The following is an 18,104-nucleotide window of genomic DNA, read 5'->3' as shown; positions in this document are numbered from 1 at the left end:
TTGTACTAATTATCAACTTAAAATTAATTTGCAAAAGAAGTAACAGGTGAATTTTGTTCGTGCGTGTGATTTTTCGCTTTTTCTTTTTAGATGTGTGTTGTTTTCTTTCTTTTTTCATTTATAAATTTTTATATTTTTGGGTTCATATTTCTTATTTCCTATTTAATTCCGTTTTTATTCGGTATTAGGCGCGGTGGACCGTATTGTTCCTCTTTGGCATTTTGCCTACTAGGGTACGGCTGAACACACAACTCACTAGGCGGATCTCTGTGCTGTAACACTGATCGTATCTAGCAAGCTGCCACAACCACTTTTTGTGTTATAGTTTAGTACTTTATATTTAGGGCCGCTCGCAAACAGGTTGCCGCAGCGGTTATCATTTTATTTATTTTATATTTGTCACATATTTTTGCGCCCGTGAATTCAATGCTTTTCAGTAAATCACCGCGGCGGGTTTGTCACTTCTTTTTACTTCATAATAACTTTTTTTGCGCTCGTGAATCTGTTATCCGTTCGGTGTTGAACAGGCAGATCACCGCAGCGGGCTGGTTACATTTGTTTTATAACAATTTATTAGCGCTCGTGTATGTAGTTTACCACATTTAAGGTAAACGTCACCACCGTCACCACTGTGAATTCCTTGGTTTCTTTGGTTGCTTGGTATGCTCATGGAAGGTTTCCCCAATCCAGCGTCTATTCCCAGTTCCAAGATTGAAGTAGCGAAGGCTTTGTTTAACGTTATATTATATTGTTCAATAGCTTATTTTACGTTAATTAATTTGTTCAAGATTTATACAAGTCTCTTCCAAGTCCCAATTAAGTCTAACCCTAGCTGGCTGAATTTTTCCACAGCAAACCTCGTTGCTCGTCTTGGTGTTGGCGTCGACGTCCGCGTCGGTGCCCGTCTTGCAGACGGTGCAATATGATCATCCCGCGTTGTTGTTGTTGCGCCGTATTTCCATACAGCAAATTGCTGATCGTAAGTATTGGGCTGTTTGGCCCCGAACTTGCCGGTGTTGTGCAACAGCGGATATGGTGACCGCTGTCTCAGCGAAGCCGCTGTTTCGGCGAGTCAACGGCACTTAGAATGCTGACTCGGCGCGGGGGGCGACGAGGGAAGTAGAACGCTGGGCTGTAAGCGGATATTGCGACAGCGCTTGGAATGTGCAGCTCATCGCGTGGGGCGATGAGAGTAAGGGGGGAAATACTGCACTGTTAACTTGTATGTATTAACAGACATATATTCAAAATACATATATTTATATTTAGCTGACCAAAAAGCAACGCAGGATAAAATCGAGGTCCTTGTTGAAGCAGTCTCGGAGCTAACTGCCACTATTAAAGGTACGACAAAGCAGCACGGACAAGAACAAACAGTGGCCAAAAAATGTCCTATTCAGACCGTGAAGGATCTAAGTCAGATGAATATGGAAATCAACGAAACAAACCGAAAGCTTTATGTTAGAATGGATACATTTAACATTTTTCCTTCAAGTCAAATTTCTATTTATTTTCTACACATTGATGCCATTAAGATCCACATAATGCCAGGTGGAATTTCCAAGAACTTGAAAAATATACGGTTGTATTAGTCCTTAATGTTGATGGCGTTTAAGGCAAAGCCGCCTTGAAAAACGTAAGCAACTTTTATAGAGTTTTCTTGGTAGGTATTATTAAATTCATTGTTATAGGTGTTGGGCATAGAAAATTAAACTTTTGTATTGATATATCGATTCATTAAAAACTAATAGATTTCCTTTTTGCTTTTTAATTCCAAGATGCAATCAATTTGGTCGATGGGACTGGGTCAGCTAAGGACCAACTAAGACAGGCCTTGCAGCTGCAGAGAAAAACGCTTTTTAAAAATTCAAGCATCAAGAAAAAGAAAATTGAAAACGAAAATGAGAACAACAACAACAACAATAACAAGAAATATTTAAAATAAGACGAATGTTTAAAATAGTTAACAGTTTTATTTATTTGAATAATTGGTCATTGAAGACCAAAAAATTAAATTTAAAATAAACAAAAATGGATTTCAAATTAAAGCACTTTTAATCATTTTTAATCATTCACAAACCCTAGAATGGGTACCAATGTAAGTACTCCATCTATGGGTACTCATATCACCACCCCTAGCATGGGTACCTGTGTAAGTACTCATTTCATGGGTACCTATAAGAGTACTCTTTCCATGGGTACTCATATCACCAACCATTGCATGGGCACATAAGTAAGTACTCTTTCTTTGGGTACTCATCTCACCACACCTTCTATGGGTACCCATTTCACTAGTTCACGGTAAACGATGTGGTGGCGATTGCCCCTATTTGCAATTAAAGCAATTATCACCTTAACCAGCTGTTTTCTTCAATAAAAACGGTAGGCATTAAATTTGCACCAATTATAATACCAAAATAAATATTAAAATGTGGGTTTTGTCATCTTTTTATAATTTGTGCACAGAAACCGAACAGCTGATTTGCTATGGGTGAATGTCAAATGTCTTAACAGTTTCACATTTCGTCGTAGAAAGCCATTAATGAGTCACATTCAAATGTGAGCAAATGTGAGTGGTCGTGAAAATAGCCTATAACATAAATTTTACTAACATAGTACATTGATTTAACATGTACAACTAAAATTATATTATGTTATTATAACATGAACATAACATGTGTACCAGCTGTTACCCCCACCCCTCCAGACTTAATATATTCGTTGTTTAATATCCGATCGCAATGAAATACTTTCAGCATACATCATAAAGATGGTAATCTATACGTGTGCTGAATTTTAATTCTTTACCTATTAAATTTTCTTGTAATTGGATATTTAAGTTTAATGTCGACTTCATGAAAATGGGAGGGCGTGGTAAAATTCTAAAGCAAACTTGATCTGCGTGCGCAACATAGCAGTATTGCCACCGAATTTGGTAGCACTAGCTCTTATACTTTCTGAGATCCAGGTGCTTATAAGTCCTCCATATATCATATTTCCTCAAATATCTTCTATTTTTTTTAGCCGATCTCGATTAAATTTTCAGCACGCCTCAGGACTCGTTTCCCCATCCGGTGTGACAAGTCTCTGCAGCTTTAAAATTGCTGTTGTTATAAGATTGTGTATTAATTGCGTGGGCGAAGTGGGCTAAATTTTAAAATAAACTTAATTTAGGTCAACATCCTCGGAGTATTGTCACCAAATTTGGTTACTCTGACTTTTATACTCTCGGAGATAAAAATGATCAAATTAGTGCACCATAATTGTCCCGAATCTAATAGGCTCTAGTACCAATTTTTTTGGGTACCGAGCTAAAAATGTTGCACTGCTCAGCAGTGAAGTATGAAAAACCTTCCGGGGTTTTCAATGAAAATGCCGTGTCCAACTAGATGGAGCTCACTTTATGACGCATTCAAGCATTTGCTTTGAAGTTGCTCCGAAATGCCAGGATGCATTTGTGGTCGCCATATTTTCAAGTGCATTGCCTGAAACAGCTCCAGATCGGACAGTCGAGCAGTTCAAATAAATGTTTTTAAAACATGCAGAAAAGTTCTCAGATAACACTCCACGCACCTCGTCATCGCGCAAGGATTCGAGACTGATTAACTTATTCGTTATGTACTAAAGGAAATTCTATAAAACTTGAGAACGAAATTAAAGTATTTTTGTACCTTTTCCTACATATTACAAATTTTTGTGACTTTTTTAAATATTTAGCAATTTTTTTAACATTTATTAACATATTTTTCCAGTACAAAATTTTCAAAAAAAAAAAAACCTAAATAATTAATTGATCTTTTAAGCATTACTAATTAAAAAATGTTCACTAGCACTACTTTTTCAATGCTAGTGAAATGAAATTTCATTATCACTTCTTATTTTCAATGGTAATTGGAATGGATTGTAATGGTAATAGGCACAACACTGATTAAAATATTAACTTTTTATTTTCAATTTCAAACAAGCCATTTTTTGTTTTGTATTTACAAAACTATTTAGCAATTTGTTAACTGTATTCAATATAATTTTCTGTATTTTGACTTTGCAGCGGCCTCCGTTGCAGTCTCCTCATGGACCTTAGTCGCAATCAGCTGTGAGCGCTACTATGCTATATGCCATCCTCTAAGATCAAGGACATGGCAAACTGTAAGTCATGCCTATAAGATAATCGGTTTCATTTGGCTAGGTGGAATTTTGTGTATGACGCCGATTGCCGTCTTCAGTCAGTTGATACCAACCAGTCGACCAGGTAAGTAAGTGTCCAGTAGTCAAAACTTCTTGGTCATCTGCATTCTCTCGTTCGACTGACATAGGCTATTTCAAGTGCCGCGAGCATTGGCCAGGTCAGGGATACGAGCGCTTCTACAACATCATGTTGGATTTCATTCTACTTGTCCTGCCGCTTCTAATTTTATGCGTTGCCTATATACTAATTACGCGCACCCTTTATGTCGGTATGGACATGGGTAATGATGCAACGATAGCTGCATCAAATGCCGGTACTTCCAGCAGGAGCAACTGTATCCTGGTGCTGAATGTCTCCACTGATGACAATGGTAAGCATAAGACTTGTAAATTGATTTTTATCAAATTGGATACAATTCAAATCATTTTTGCCTCAGAAAGGAGCAACAACAATAAAAGTGGAGCAACAACAATAACAACGACACTAACAAGTACAACATCAGCGACATTGACAACGGTAGCACTGGCCAAGCCACTGACTTCTTCAACAAGTGTACATGGACATGACGCTGCCCTACGCAGGTAAGTCTACTCATATATTAGCTTATAAGCCCGCAGCTTCGCTCCCGTTGTTTTGATAGGCACCAGAGAGTTGCAACGGGTAGGTTCGAGTATGATCGATAATGTGTGCGCTAAATTCAATCAAATCAACTCTGCGGCTCGGGCGATCGGGTCCAAACCTCTCTGTTAACGATCGAGTATAGAGCGTGATTGTTTATTTTCGAACTACTCAACTCGATTGAGGATCGTTTGTGACGATACCCGAAGGGTATGGGTATGGGTAGAAGTATGGCCTTGAGAGGGCGTAGCTGACGAACGCTGCCTTGGAACTGATGTAGCCCAAATGTTCGCGGAAGCACAACCACAGATATTTTGCCGCTCTTTTTGATTGTACAGCCGTACCCGCAACAAGTATATTGGCCGTCTCAACATTCTTGCGGCTGCTCATCAAAACTGCCTCAAACACAGTGTACTGCTCCGTACCGTCGAGTGTGTCGTATAAGCACATAAGCACCCTCCTCTCGAAGTAACACTGCACGATGCGTAACAGGTAGTTCGGAATGTGATAGGACGCCAATGCCCGAAGGACGCATTCCGTATGTCTAAGGTGACCATCAAACAGTACTTCTTGGCGCCACCCTTCCATCGCGTACCAGCAATCGCGTTCGAAGCGATGTCCACGACCTTTTGGATGGCGTCAACAGTTGATCTGGCCTTTCGTAACCCATAATGCTGAGGTCAGAGATCGTCCGCATCCGCAATGGCTTTCTCCAGACGCGAGCATACCACCCTCTCGAGTAGCTTTCTTGCCGTGTCGATCAGGCAAATCGGTCTATACGAAGACGCGGCACCTAGTGGGTTTCCCGGTTTAGGGATAAGGACTAGTTTCTGCGCCTTCCACTTGTTGAACAGGTACACAAATCATATCTGGCCGAAAGGAGAGCGCTAGCTTAAGCGCCCTGTTGGGAATTAAATCCGGCCCTGGTGCTTTGCTTGCTTTTGTGCTCCTGGCTGCAGTGGCGATTTCTTCATATGTGACTTCCACAATGATCACATTGTTGTTGGGCTCGGGGAGGATAGAGACACCGTCGTTGTCATCATCCATATTCGGGACTAGCTCTACCACAATAGATCTAACCTGGTCTGCGTCACGGAGCCGCGGGCGGAGCCTACCTAGACGCGCTCAGCATTTTGGCTGCAATTTTTAAAGCCCTATCCCACGGGTCACGCTCGGCCGAATCGCAGAGCTCCAAAAGGCATTGGCGCTTGCTTTCCCTTATGGCAGTCTTGATAGCACGCCTACAAGACCAGAACGTAGTTTGCCACTGCATGAAGTCAGATCTCCCACAAGAACGTTGGTAGCGACGTGCGTGATTACATCCGCGGCGAAGTTCAGCAATGCTCTCGTTCCACCAGTACACGGGCTGATGGTGCCGTGCATAGTGCTTCCTTTGGGCCATGGTGGCGTTGCAAACCGACTCCAGATGGTCCATGACTTTATTGGTCATGCACTTCGCTGGACCCTCAGCTGTGAAGTTAGTCATCAGTTTCGAGAAAAGCTGCATGTTGAGGTTGTCGTCGCGGTAGCGTTTCCATCTTGATGCCGGTGGCTGGTCCGTAGCTGCCTACTGCCCGATAGTGCACAGGATTGCCATGTGATCGGTCCACAACGCTCGTGCACCTGGCTGCTAGGTGCCCAAATTCAAAGCTGCAATCGCTGCTGAGGTCGGCATGCCCAACGTCGACCCAACGTCGACAAGGTCGTTAAATCCTTGAGGCCGTCATATGCTGGTATGGGCATACCCATACCCATTTAGATACCCAAAACCGATACCCATGCTCATACCCATACCCATACCTGATTGCATACCCAAAAGCCGACACTAGTTCGCATACCCCTGAACAAAATCAAGCGGGCGATGTGATCGAGCTGAGCGTTCGAACTATGGTTGTTGATAACACTATGCAAAAAATTTGGACTTATTTCTTCTGAATTTAACCAAACCGACTTTTTTGGATAGATATGGGGCCCCAAACGACGAAAAATATTGTTTTTCAATGGCAGAGTTTTTGTTTAGAATTTTTTTAAGTTTGGCTTTTTTATTCGAGCCGTTTTTTAGAGGTACGCCCACTTTTGCCATCATTACTCGAGAATGGCAAAACCGATTTTCAAAAGCTTTACTTTTCCTAAAAGCTTATGAATATATCTGTAATTCATTCATACTCAGTCTAAGATTCAAGCCAGTAGTTAAGGAGCTATTAATTTTTGAATTAAGAAAGTGTTGGTTTTTTTTTGTTGCTTTTTTATGCTTTTTATACCCTGCGCCCATTGAAAATGGGCAAAAAAGGGTATAATGTGATTGGCAAAATGTATGTAACAGGCAGAAGGAGGCGTGGCAGACCCCTATAAAGCGACCCTGAAAATTTCAAAGCGATTGACCTATAAATATAGAAGATATTGCGGAATTACATTTAATTCAATAATCACTGCGGACGGCAGCTCGCGTTAGTGACGAAAGCATCACGAAGGGTGCGAAAGGCGACTAACAATATATACAGCTAAGTTGGGAAATTTGCTACGACTGTCCGATCAGATCGAGTTATATTCCGATCGAAAGGTTTAGTCCTAACTTACAATATGGCATACTTAGACTTTTTCTAACCATTCTGAGTCATGAGATACGGGGGTGTAAGTGGGAGGGAAAAAATTTAAGTGATTGCAGCTAATGGGGCTGTTGGGGCTTTTTGCTAAAATTTTGTATTTTTTAAAAATCCTTGTCAAAAATACGCGTCGATTGATTCCTTTATGACAAAAATCCGACATCTGGTTCAAAGGATAACTAAATTTTAAATTTTTAGTGGTCATCTCAAAATTAAATAAAAAGTCAGTTTATTTGTTTATCTGTTTGTATCATACCGATAAAAAAGCTTAGATGTTATGATGGGGATTTATTCCATTTGGGAAATCTAGAAATGTTTGTTCTACAACTTTTTGAAAAAAACGATAGTCTAGCGGGAAAAGGCTAAATCCCGCTAAAATTGAAACCTCAACAGTTTCGAAACCATAGAAGCTACAGATATGTTCTATATATCATTGAAAAGGTTAGTTTGAGGCTTTTAGGCGTACCTTTATATTTTTTTCTAAAGTACTCAGGTAACATTTTACAGGCGAAAAAAATTATGACAAAACGGCTATAACGATTATTATTAAATTTGAGTATGTTGTAGTTTTGCGATTTTTAGTTTATGACTCATAAAATGTGGCTGAGGGGTTTGGAAAATATAACCTGTTTACTGAATTTACACATTTTTCTTCGGTCGAAAATCACGTTTTAGTACGAAAAACTTTTTGGTTTTATGAGATATCTCAACCAAACTGATTCAATATGCATTTGAGTTAGACTTATGGATCCTGACCAAAGTTGGCTCTAATCGAACCACTATATCATATAGCTGTCATAGGACCGATCGGGCAAAATCGAAGTCTAAGTATGAAAAACTTTTTTTTTCATAATACATATAATATGTGCTTAATATTTATCATCTATAAATCGTATAATTTCTTTTTGTTGGGCAGAGGATCACTTTTTGTAAGAAAAAAGGAAATATTAAAAATATCAAATATATCGATATTTGAAATCGACATATTAAATATCATTTTGATATTTTTTCTAAACAAAATATATTATCGATACGTTATTTAAAAAATATTCGACGACCATAGTTCGAACCGAGCTCTAAGATCGAACGGTCCGCTCCGATCGCTCAGCCAAAGCCAAAAAATCATAACGAGTTCGAGTCAATGTTCGAGTCGGATCGAACATTTTATACGCGTTGCAGTTCTCTGATAAGCACTTCACATGGAAGGAATTAGGAGTGCCACAGAAATCAAATCCAAGCGAAAATTTCTCAAAACTCCTTATTAATTCGTTGGAAGGATTTAGTTCAAAGTCTGGTAATGATTTCTGGAGATCTAGTACGTATATCATAGGGCTGTTATATTCAGAGACAGATGGTTTTTTTTAATTATTTCTTCTTTTTGACTTTTATAACATTTTAATTTTTTTTTACTTTTTTAACTTTTTTCAGAGGTGCGCCCACATTTGTCATCATTATTCGAGAATACAAAACCGATTTTCAAAAGCTTTACTTTTTCTGAAAGCTATAAAATAAAATAGAAAATAAAAAGTTATACGTTTTTTTTTTTACTTTTCCTAGAATTTTAAACAATAAAAATCTTAAAAAGAGCTAAACAAAAAATCATTATTTCCTTAATTCAAAAATTGATGTCTCTTAAAGCATTGGTTAAAATTTTAAATTGTGTATCAATGAATTATAGATATTTTTATTAGCTTTCAGAAAAAGCAAAGTTTTTGAAAATCGGTTTTGGCATTCCCGAGTAATGATGACAAATTTTGGCTCACCTCTAAAAAAAGATACGGAAAAAAACAGATTTTAAAAAATTTTATTAAAAAAGTCTTACTATAAAAAAAACCATGTTTTTCGTCATATGTTGCCTAGTGTTGTTGGTGTTTCCGAAAAAAAGAAACCACTGCTTTCAAATGTCTAAAAGAATTTGGAGAGATTAACCAACAATTAAATATTTATTCAATTAAATTAAAATATCTTTAAAATTGATTAAAGATAAAAAAAAATGTTCGAAAATATTAAATCTCGGACATTTAAGGAACACCAACAATTCGAACGGTTGTTTTTATAAACATTTTTATTCAAAATCTCTAGCGATTTCTGGAGCACACCTAAATATCTGTTTTTACAAATAGCTTCTTGTGATTGGGTACTGGAGCCTATTAGATTCGTGACAAATTTTTGTTGTAGAATTAGATGCCGTAATAATGTTGATTTAATGATAGTTACTTAAGGTGTTGTTTAAAATTAGATGCCGTAATAATGTAGATTTGATGATAGTCACTTTAGTTGTTGGTCAATGGAAACACATCAGATTCTTTTGAGTTTGGAAGAGATTTCTTAGAAATAGATGACTCGACTATATCATCTTTTATTAGTTTTTCGACCTGTCTGTTTATTTCGGGCTTTTCAGTCTCTGCGTTTCAGTCTCTGCGTTTACCAAGTTCAGTGACAAAACCCCAGTATACATAAAACGCTTACATTAGTTTTATGTATACTGGGGTTTTGTCACTGAACTTGGTACATAGATCAGTAAGCTAGCCTTTAAATTATTCAGGGAGTTTTTTTAGTTTATTTAGGACTTCATTAGTTCTATTGCTTATGTTTTTACTTTGTACCTTAATGTTGTAATCTTCTATTGATTCAAATTTTTTTTTTTTGGAATTTTGTATTTTTAAATTGCTATTTGTTTTATTTAAAATACGAACTAATGCATTATTACTTGCTACTATACTGTTAGCTATTAATACCGCAGGGTGCATTTTCTGAGATGGTATCAATACAGTTTCTTCATTTGTCAGAAGCGTAATTTTTCTCATTACTTCTGATCTACCTGGTAATAATATTGAGATGTCAATCATTATGTTATAGTGGTACATGTATTTGGTAGCCAAGTGATTTTGGATTCATGATGAATTCAACATATACGTAGTCTATTATACAATTAAATTTTCGAATGAGGTCTAGTCCAAGAATTCCATCGTATGGTTTGGAAAATTCATTGTAGACTATTTGAATATCGTGACCGATTACGAAGTAATCGAAAAGTAGATCAATCGCGGATTGTCCAATTGACTGTATTGTTTCCTGTCCAATTCCTGTTATATTTGTTTTATAATTTTGATTAATATTTGAATTTATATTAATTTTCTTTAGAATTGAGACTTTTGCTTTTGTATCTACTAGCAATGTTAATAAAATATTATTTTTTCCATTGTGTATTTTAATGGGACTACTGAGACTTAGATTTATATTTAGTATTTAAACTATTGGTTGCTCAAGGGGGTTTGCTGGTTTTCCGAGTTACCTTGAGTAGCTCGGGCCTGATTCTCTATAATTACCGCCGCGGTTTCCGCCACGGCAATATAGGACAGTGTTAGCTTGTCCTGTTGCTTCTGTGCAACTATCGACAAATTTCGATATGGCATCATTCATGTTATTGCATGTGCCGGCCTGCATGATTAGTTTTACCTTATCAATAGCGCAGCTTTTGGTCATGGCCTTTACAGCTTGAGCTGTGCTGTATTTGGTGGCTAAATCAGAATTTAAACCATCTTTAACGCAAGCACCTGCTAAAGCTTTTGTCAATTTCTCAACCTCTTGTGTGTATGTGTTGGCAGTTTTGCCCTTTTGTTGTAAATTCAAGAGTTTAGCTGATAGTACTTCAACTGATTCTCCTTTTACGGTTCTTGAGAGTTTTGCAATAATTTCAGCGATTGTTTTATCATCGCTTATTAAATTTCTTGCAAGGCCTCTCAATTTTGTCTTTATCAAGCTGATTGATGTTACTTCAAGATCGCCTTTAAGTGAATCTACCAGATTCAACGCGTCTTTGAAACTTTGCATCGTTCTCAGATAATATGGTCGAGGCTGTTATGATAAATTCAATTGTGGCCTGAGCCATTGTAATGGTTTATGTTCAATTATACTTGAATTTGTATCTGAATCTGAATCTGAAAATTCAGTAAATGTAATTACTGCTAGGATTGTCCGATTTTTTATATCCAGGGACTGAAAATGATGATTATTGTTCAAAATAGCAACATAACAAATCGACCATAAGGAGAAGCTCAATTTTTGTTTTGAATGTACCAAAATTTTTGTTATTTAAATATTTCTGCAAACAGCTAATAAACTTTAATTTGAGTTATAAAAGAAAAAAATCAAAATTAATGGTTATCTAAAGACTTGATTTTGTAAATCACATTTAACAATTATTTGTGATTAAAAAAATTTAGAATAATTAATATTATTGATATTTATTTTATTAATCTTTTATAAGAGTCTTAAAATTTTTTTTTGAATAAAAGTCTTTAAAGACTTTGAATACTTTTATTTTGATAAATAAAATAAAAGTCCTTAAAGACTTTTACGATTTGAAAACTTTTGAATAAAAGTCTTTGTCAATATCTTCGCTTATACTCAAGATAAAATTTCAAAATTACAACACCAGTAAAACCTACGACATTCTATGAACCTTTATTCTCTACGAGTAACTACGCTCTTTTTCGCCGCACAATGGGCGATAGTCACATCTCTTAATACAATAAAGATATTTCAATTTGAAAAAGTGGGAAATTGGAGTTAGTTATCTTCCATCATAGATAAAAAAAGGAATATAACATATGTTTGTTTTGTACCTTCTGACCAGATTTGGTTCAAATTGGTCTTCTATTTCATTTAGCTGCCATAGAAAGAATTGTTCGAAAATCAACTTATATAAAAGAGTACCTGGGCTCGACTGTAGCCGCACCCCACCGAGAGCGAAGCGAATATGCTTTCCAATGGTCCTTTGCAGTCAGCTGGGCACATATTTTTCTGTACGGGAATGGTTATTTTTAATGGAGGTTGATTAGTAGCTCCGATTACGTTGTGTTTTTTTCTGGGCCAGTGTATTAATTACGAATGACTCTAGATGGTCAATTGGGTTTTGTATTTTGGTTGCTGTATCCCAACTTGGCGGGTTTTCTGCATTACCTAGTTCTTTGAGCTTAACAATTTCTTGTTTAAGGCCTGGTTACATTTAGAGCGAAACGACCGCGAAATCAAAAACTCCATACAAAACAAACGGAAAATTTTTTACGATTTGCAGTTTGATATTTGGTTCACACTTCTCGCTACGTAGCGCTACGTATCAACTATATCATGGCACTGTTAAAGCCACTCTTCGCAATTACGTATTGGAAATAGGTTTCAAACCTATATTCGTCAGTCAACAATGTAAAAATTTGAGCGCGCCAATTAAGAGCACAACAAGAAAGCGTTGTTTTGATGATTTTGGAAAAGTGGATAAGGTGCAGCTTATAAATGCCGATAAAATAAAGAACGCAGATATGAATAAATATAATAAAATAAAATTAAACTTTCTTGAATGATAATATTAATTAAATAAAATTGAACATATGCAATAAGCATGCATAGCTATAGCTATGTTTTGTGACCCGTGCTTACGTGATATATTATTAATTTGTGTTTTAAAATATAAACCTTTGTAACACCCTTTTTGTGAGTAAGTCTTAACTTTAGGGGAGTTAAACTTAGTGGGACCGTCGTAGACTTCAATAAATTTAAGTTTATATGAAAATATGGATCGCCTTCTGTGTAAATTAACCAAAATAAGCTGAAGCTGTTAAAACTGTTGAACATTTCAAACTTAGGTAAAAAATCGTCTTTTAAGATTTTCTATTAAGCCGAATAATTCGGAATCGAAATGTGGCAAAAAATCTCTCGATGCTGATCAAGAATATATGCATACGTTTACTTTATGGAGTCGCAGCTACAGCGTAATTATTTCTAGTTGACCTGGAAGGACGATCACGAGTTTGTATCTTTACATGTGTATATCGATCCATAGCTGAAAGCCTCAGAGTATTTACTTGTCAAAAGATATAATGTCAGTTTTTTCAAAAAAAAATTTAAAAATTAAAACAATTTGTATAAGCTTTTTGTTGTGAGCAGATTATTATTTTATGCCTAGCTCAAAGATCTTGTTGAACACATTTCGGTGTGGCAATGGATAATTCGCAATACATAATTGTGGCTTATGTCGATATAACAATATGTTTTTGTATTAATTTTTACAGATCTAATGAGGCCAAGACTTTGGAGAACAAGAAACGTGTAGTGAAGATGCTTTTTGTCCTGGTGCTCGAGTTCTTCATATGCTGGACACCGCTATATGTGATCAACACTCTGAGCATGTTTATTGGACAGGCGCTGTACGAGTACATTGACTACACATCAATAAGTTTTCTGCAACTGATGGCCTATTCCTCCAGCTGTTGTAATCCTATTACCTACTGTTTCATGAATGCTAGCTTTCGACGCGCATTTTTGGATACCTTTAAGAGTTTGCCGTGGCATCGTAGCAGAGGCGACCTCACGACCAGCCAGACAGAAGTGGCCAACACTATTACTAATCCCCGCTTGGCCATGAACACCTGGCGAACACGTTCCCGTCGTGAACAGTTCCTAAACTCTTTGGTGTACACGAATAACGTCGCGACTGCAAACAGTCCCCAACTCTAATAAAATAAGATTTAACGTTGCCTAGCTTTTATTTTTCTAACCTAATAGTGAATCAAAGATAATGGTTAATTATAAATTGGCTTTTTTGGTTTTCCAGAAACACTCCTTTAATACTCAATTTACACTGGAATCACTAAGCAAAGTCGCTAGCTGCGACAAAAAGTTCGTTCACACCGCATCAACCACTAAACAATAGTCACTAACTGACAGCTGAGTTGTTTTGACAAACGTTTGTAGTATCACAATTAAAAATTTATCTTAAATGAACGCAACCAATGTTGAGATTCTCGAGACTCTGAACGTACTTCAATGCATTGACACTCTGGCGAGCGATGAGGATGACAGAGCCGTTGCATTGTACAAGAAACAACTTCAAGGAGCCAATGCTTCCTTTTTATCCACATCTAGTGCAAAGTGAGTTTATTATGTTTATTGATGTAAATAGTTAGGTGAAACTGATGTTTCTTGCATAGAAACGGCGCAGCTGCTTTTGGGATTTGGATGTGCCCAACATTAACGATAATATATTCCAACAGCATTTTGAAATGCAGCGCCATATTTTTGAGGAGATATTGAAGAAGCTACCACAATTGGTGAAAAAAAAAAAACGAACTTTCGCCCCAGCATCCCATTGAAAAACCGTATAGCAATAGCTTTCTATACTCTTGGATCGTCTGATGATGGATCGTCTGATGATGACAATGTTATCACTCTGTTAATAACATTTTAATTACCAACACTGGTTCCGACAGTCTCTACGACAGTCGCTAACAATAGCGGCAGTCACTATTTTAAACTCAACTATCATGAACTGTCATGTTTTTGTATGAGCAGGGACTGAATTTGTGACTGCCACTAAATTTTTTCGTTATGGTGGGCTTACATAGGGCCACGGAGAGTCATATTTGACAGCCACAATGGCACGAGCAATGTGAACTCAAATGATGTGACATAAAATTCAAGTGGCACAAAAAATGTGTCACTTTCAATGGGAACACCGGTGTCATTCCGTGACCCATATTTTTTGTGCCAGAGTCTGGCACGGATTTGACAGAAAATAGTTTGACAGCTGTTTTAGTAGAATCAGCTCAAATGAACCCTTTTTTCCCGTGCCAAGCATATCGAACAAGTTGGTTCTTTTGGGACACTGTGGCTCGACTAATTGTTTTTTTTTTTTTGCAATTCTTGTGTTCTGAAATGGATTCATTATACATTTTATAATTTTAAATTAATGTGATCTTGAAATTGATTCTCTTATTGGATGAATATTTTTTTAATTACCAATGATAATTTGACCCGCAAGAAGGAAGGGATGCTAGCGAAGTTGTGTGAAAAGCTCACATATAATCATTATTTGATAAATATGCATAAAATTAATTTTGATTGCTGGACGAAAAAGCGCGCCACTTGTTTGTTATTCTTTTTGTGGAACTTGCTTATTGCGCACGAACTTGTTCAATGCTAAATTTTTGTGAATTTTCTGAAGCCATGGCCAAAATTTTTGCAGAAATTTTAATTTATTTATCGCTTTAAATTATTTTTTACGCAGCCTCTTACTTGTTCATATCGATATACGTATTTTACCCTCTAATTCATAGCCCGTTTTTTATGGGGGGGTCACCAAAAAGCTCTATTAAAACAACAAAAAATAATATGTTGATGAAGAGAGATTAACTTAATATTAATTTATATACTGTTAATATCTTTTAATTTTTATGATTTAAATTTGAATTATCATTTTACGGCCTTTATTCAAATCTCAACAATTTGTGCGATTGTAGAAAATCATGAAATTTATATGATTTTCTAATCGATCCATTTATTTAAGAAAGCCCTTCGGTTTGGGCTTGGACTCGTGGGCTTAATATTTTTGTAGATTCGGCGCAAAATCCGGTTTGGGTACATTTGTACATGTGACACATAGGCTTAACCCACCTCAATTTGCAGAAATATGACTTAAAAGTCAAATTAGCAAGTGCTTGGACCAAAGAACTTTTGCTTGTAGGAAGGTTAGTTATTTTTTAATAGCAGACAACTGCACTTTGGGAAAAAAGAACGTTATTTTTGCATAAATTCTAGAAGCTTAATGCTTAGCACAAACATTAGTAAGCCTAAAGTAGACTTTAATATTTTTTACTTGGATCTTATCTTCACTCCCTCCCTCTTCGACCAAAACAAAAATTTAAATTAAAAAAGTCTAAATGTAAAGCTAAACACTTAATATTAAGGATATTTGTTAGTTAAACTAAAGTAGAACTTAAACTATTTTTTGCTTTTTTATTTGACCTTGTCTTTACTTCCCTCCCATACTGACTTTGAGAAAAATTAGATTTTTTTTCATAAATGTACATCTGCAAGATATGTATGTTTTTTCACGAAAAGAGGTAAAAACGGGCAAAAGCAAAAAATGACATCTGATTCTAGATGGTTTAGTTAACAACCTATCAATAAAACTCTTGAGATGCACTGTGATGTACAAAAGTAATACTCCACGAAACATGAACAAATTTATTAGTTTTGAGCTAAAAATGCACGAGAACATCACAGTGCAGAATTGCACTATTAAACACAAATATTAAACAACAATTTTTAACAACTAATTACTCAAGCCTCACACATTAAGGGTAGTAACGAAAAGCATAAAAAAAAATATTTTTCTTCTATCCTGAGTATTCAGATTTAGAATATCAAAAATGTTCAAGATACTTCACGACAAAATTAAAGGCCAAAATATCGGACTTTTTTCCTCACAGTGAACTGGAGCGGAATACGTGTGCTGCCTACTATTTTGAAGCTCACATACTTCAGAAAATGCTCGTCATTCACAGGCCATATAAACACTGTGCGCATCCTTATCGAGCAAATCACGGAACACAGAGTTAACCTTCATATGGATTTTATAGGCTTTAGCCTTCGACAGCGTAAGCAGAGAGTGCATATATGGCGGAGCCCCCTAGTTATAACAGTGTTCACTGCCGTGTTTGTGGAAATGCTGCGGCATGCCGCCAGGAGCAACCAATCATCGGCATAAGATGGTCAATAAGATCAAACCTGTGGCATCTAAATTATGCAGACGACATATGTTTCTTGCAACCTTTCACACAGGTCAAGCAAATCAGCTATCTCTTCCGCACAGTTGCTGTGTATTGCGGCACGAAACTCGACGTGGTTTCGTGCCTAAAATAAAATAAATGTGCTTCCACATTGGCTTAAAATCAGTTTCCTAATTTCCAATGTTTATCTGTGCTGCTATACGGGTCCTTCATATGAACAAATACAAGTACGATAGTGTCAAAACTCTTAACCTGCGAAGTATATTCCTCATATTCTGGCCTGACTGAATACGGAATACAGACCCACTAAGAAGGGCAGGAATGGAAGGAGTCGACACTATCATATGTAGAATAAAATATAATATATAGCTGGATAGGGTACAACTGGTTTTAATATGCTGTCGATTTCTTTTGTTAATGAAATGTTAATGTTCACCAGTGTTTTTGAGAATGATAGCTTACTAACCCTCATTGCTTAGTAGTTATGCGTTTTCCTATTGTCGTATCCTGTGTATTGCTAATGAAATCGAATTGAAATAGCCAACTCTAGTCGGAATACAAGGACTAAAACTTAGATAAACTAAGGGATCCCAGCTGATCAATAAACACAGTGGGTCAAATAAGCGGTAGCAATAATATTTGAACTATTCGTATTTATTTATTAAATAACAAGGCAGCAAACCGGTTCTGAACAGAACCTTGCAAAACAGGTTCGGTTCGGGTCTTTAAGCAGCCTGAACCGGATCATGAACCGAACCCTTGAAATTATTTACTCCGAGAACCCGAGCATAACCGAATTGCTTTCTAAAATAGAAAGTTAGGTTAGAAAAAAAAAAATATAATTACATAAATGTTATGGTTTTCTAATATTACGCATATATTTGAGAATTCGGATAAAAATAAGTCATAGTTAAGTCTTCAAATAAATTAAGATTATTATCAAAATTTGATATTTTTTTAAATAAAAAATTTTAGTTGTTCAAAATGTCGATAAAAATTTATTACAATAAAAGGCCCAAACCGAGCTCATGTCTTGCTCTATGGTTTGAACTGCCGAACCGAACCTTTAAGACAATTTTAAAGTTCTTCAGCCTTGTTAAATAATACCTATATCGAGCCCTATTTGTA

The 18,104-nt window shown here is 36.4% G+C and overlaps 1 protein-coding gene across 1 annotated transcript; it reads left to right on the top strand.

Annotated features, from left to right (window-relative positions):
• The first annotated feature begins 668 nt into the window (after positions 1–668).
• On the top strand, positions 669–13,940 carry LOC117793998 (cholecystokinin receptor-like). Its single transcript, XM_034634462.1, has 6 exons — positions 669–716; positions 853–979; positions 4,049–4,249; positions 4,314–4,556; positions 4,623–4,767; positions 13,479–13,940. Exons 1-6 carry the CDS (start codon positions 669–671, stop codon positions 13,921–13,923), a joined length of 1,209 nt encoding a protein of 402 aa, XP_034490353.1. The 3' UTR covers positions 13,924–13,940.
• Positions 13,941–18,104: the final 4,164 nt, after the last annotated feature.

This window comes from Drosophila innubila, chromosome X (assembly GCF_004354385.1).
Source record: "Drosophila innubila isolate TH190305 chromosome X, UK_Dinn_1.0, whole genome shotgun sequence".
Classification (NCBI taxonomy): domain Eukaryota; kingdom Metazoa; phylum Arthropoda; class Insecta; order Diptera; family Drosophilidae; genus Drosophila; species Drosophila innubila.
Note: the sequence above shows the minus strand (reverse complement) of the source record. Positions and strands in the feature narration are given on the sequence as shown.

What these genes read in the sequence shown, in the direction of transcription:
- LOC117793998 (XM_034634462.1), top strand. Translation starts at nt 669, where the DNA reads ATGGAAGGTTTCCCCAATCCAGCGTCTATTCCCAGTTCCAAGATTGAA. An exon ending in TTCCCAGTTCCAAGATTGAA is followed by an intron (nt 717 to 852) that starts GTAGCGAAGGCT and finishes ATTTTTCCACAG; the next exon opens with CAAACCTCGTTGCTCGTCTT. An exon ending in TGTCTCCACTGATGACAATG is followed by an intron (nt 4,557 to 4,622) that starts GTAAGCATAAGA and finishes TTTTTGCCTCAG; the next exon opens with AAAGGAGCAACAACAATAAA.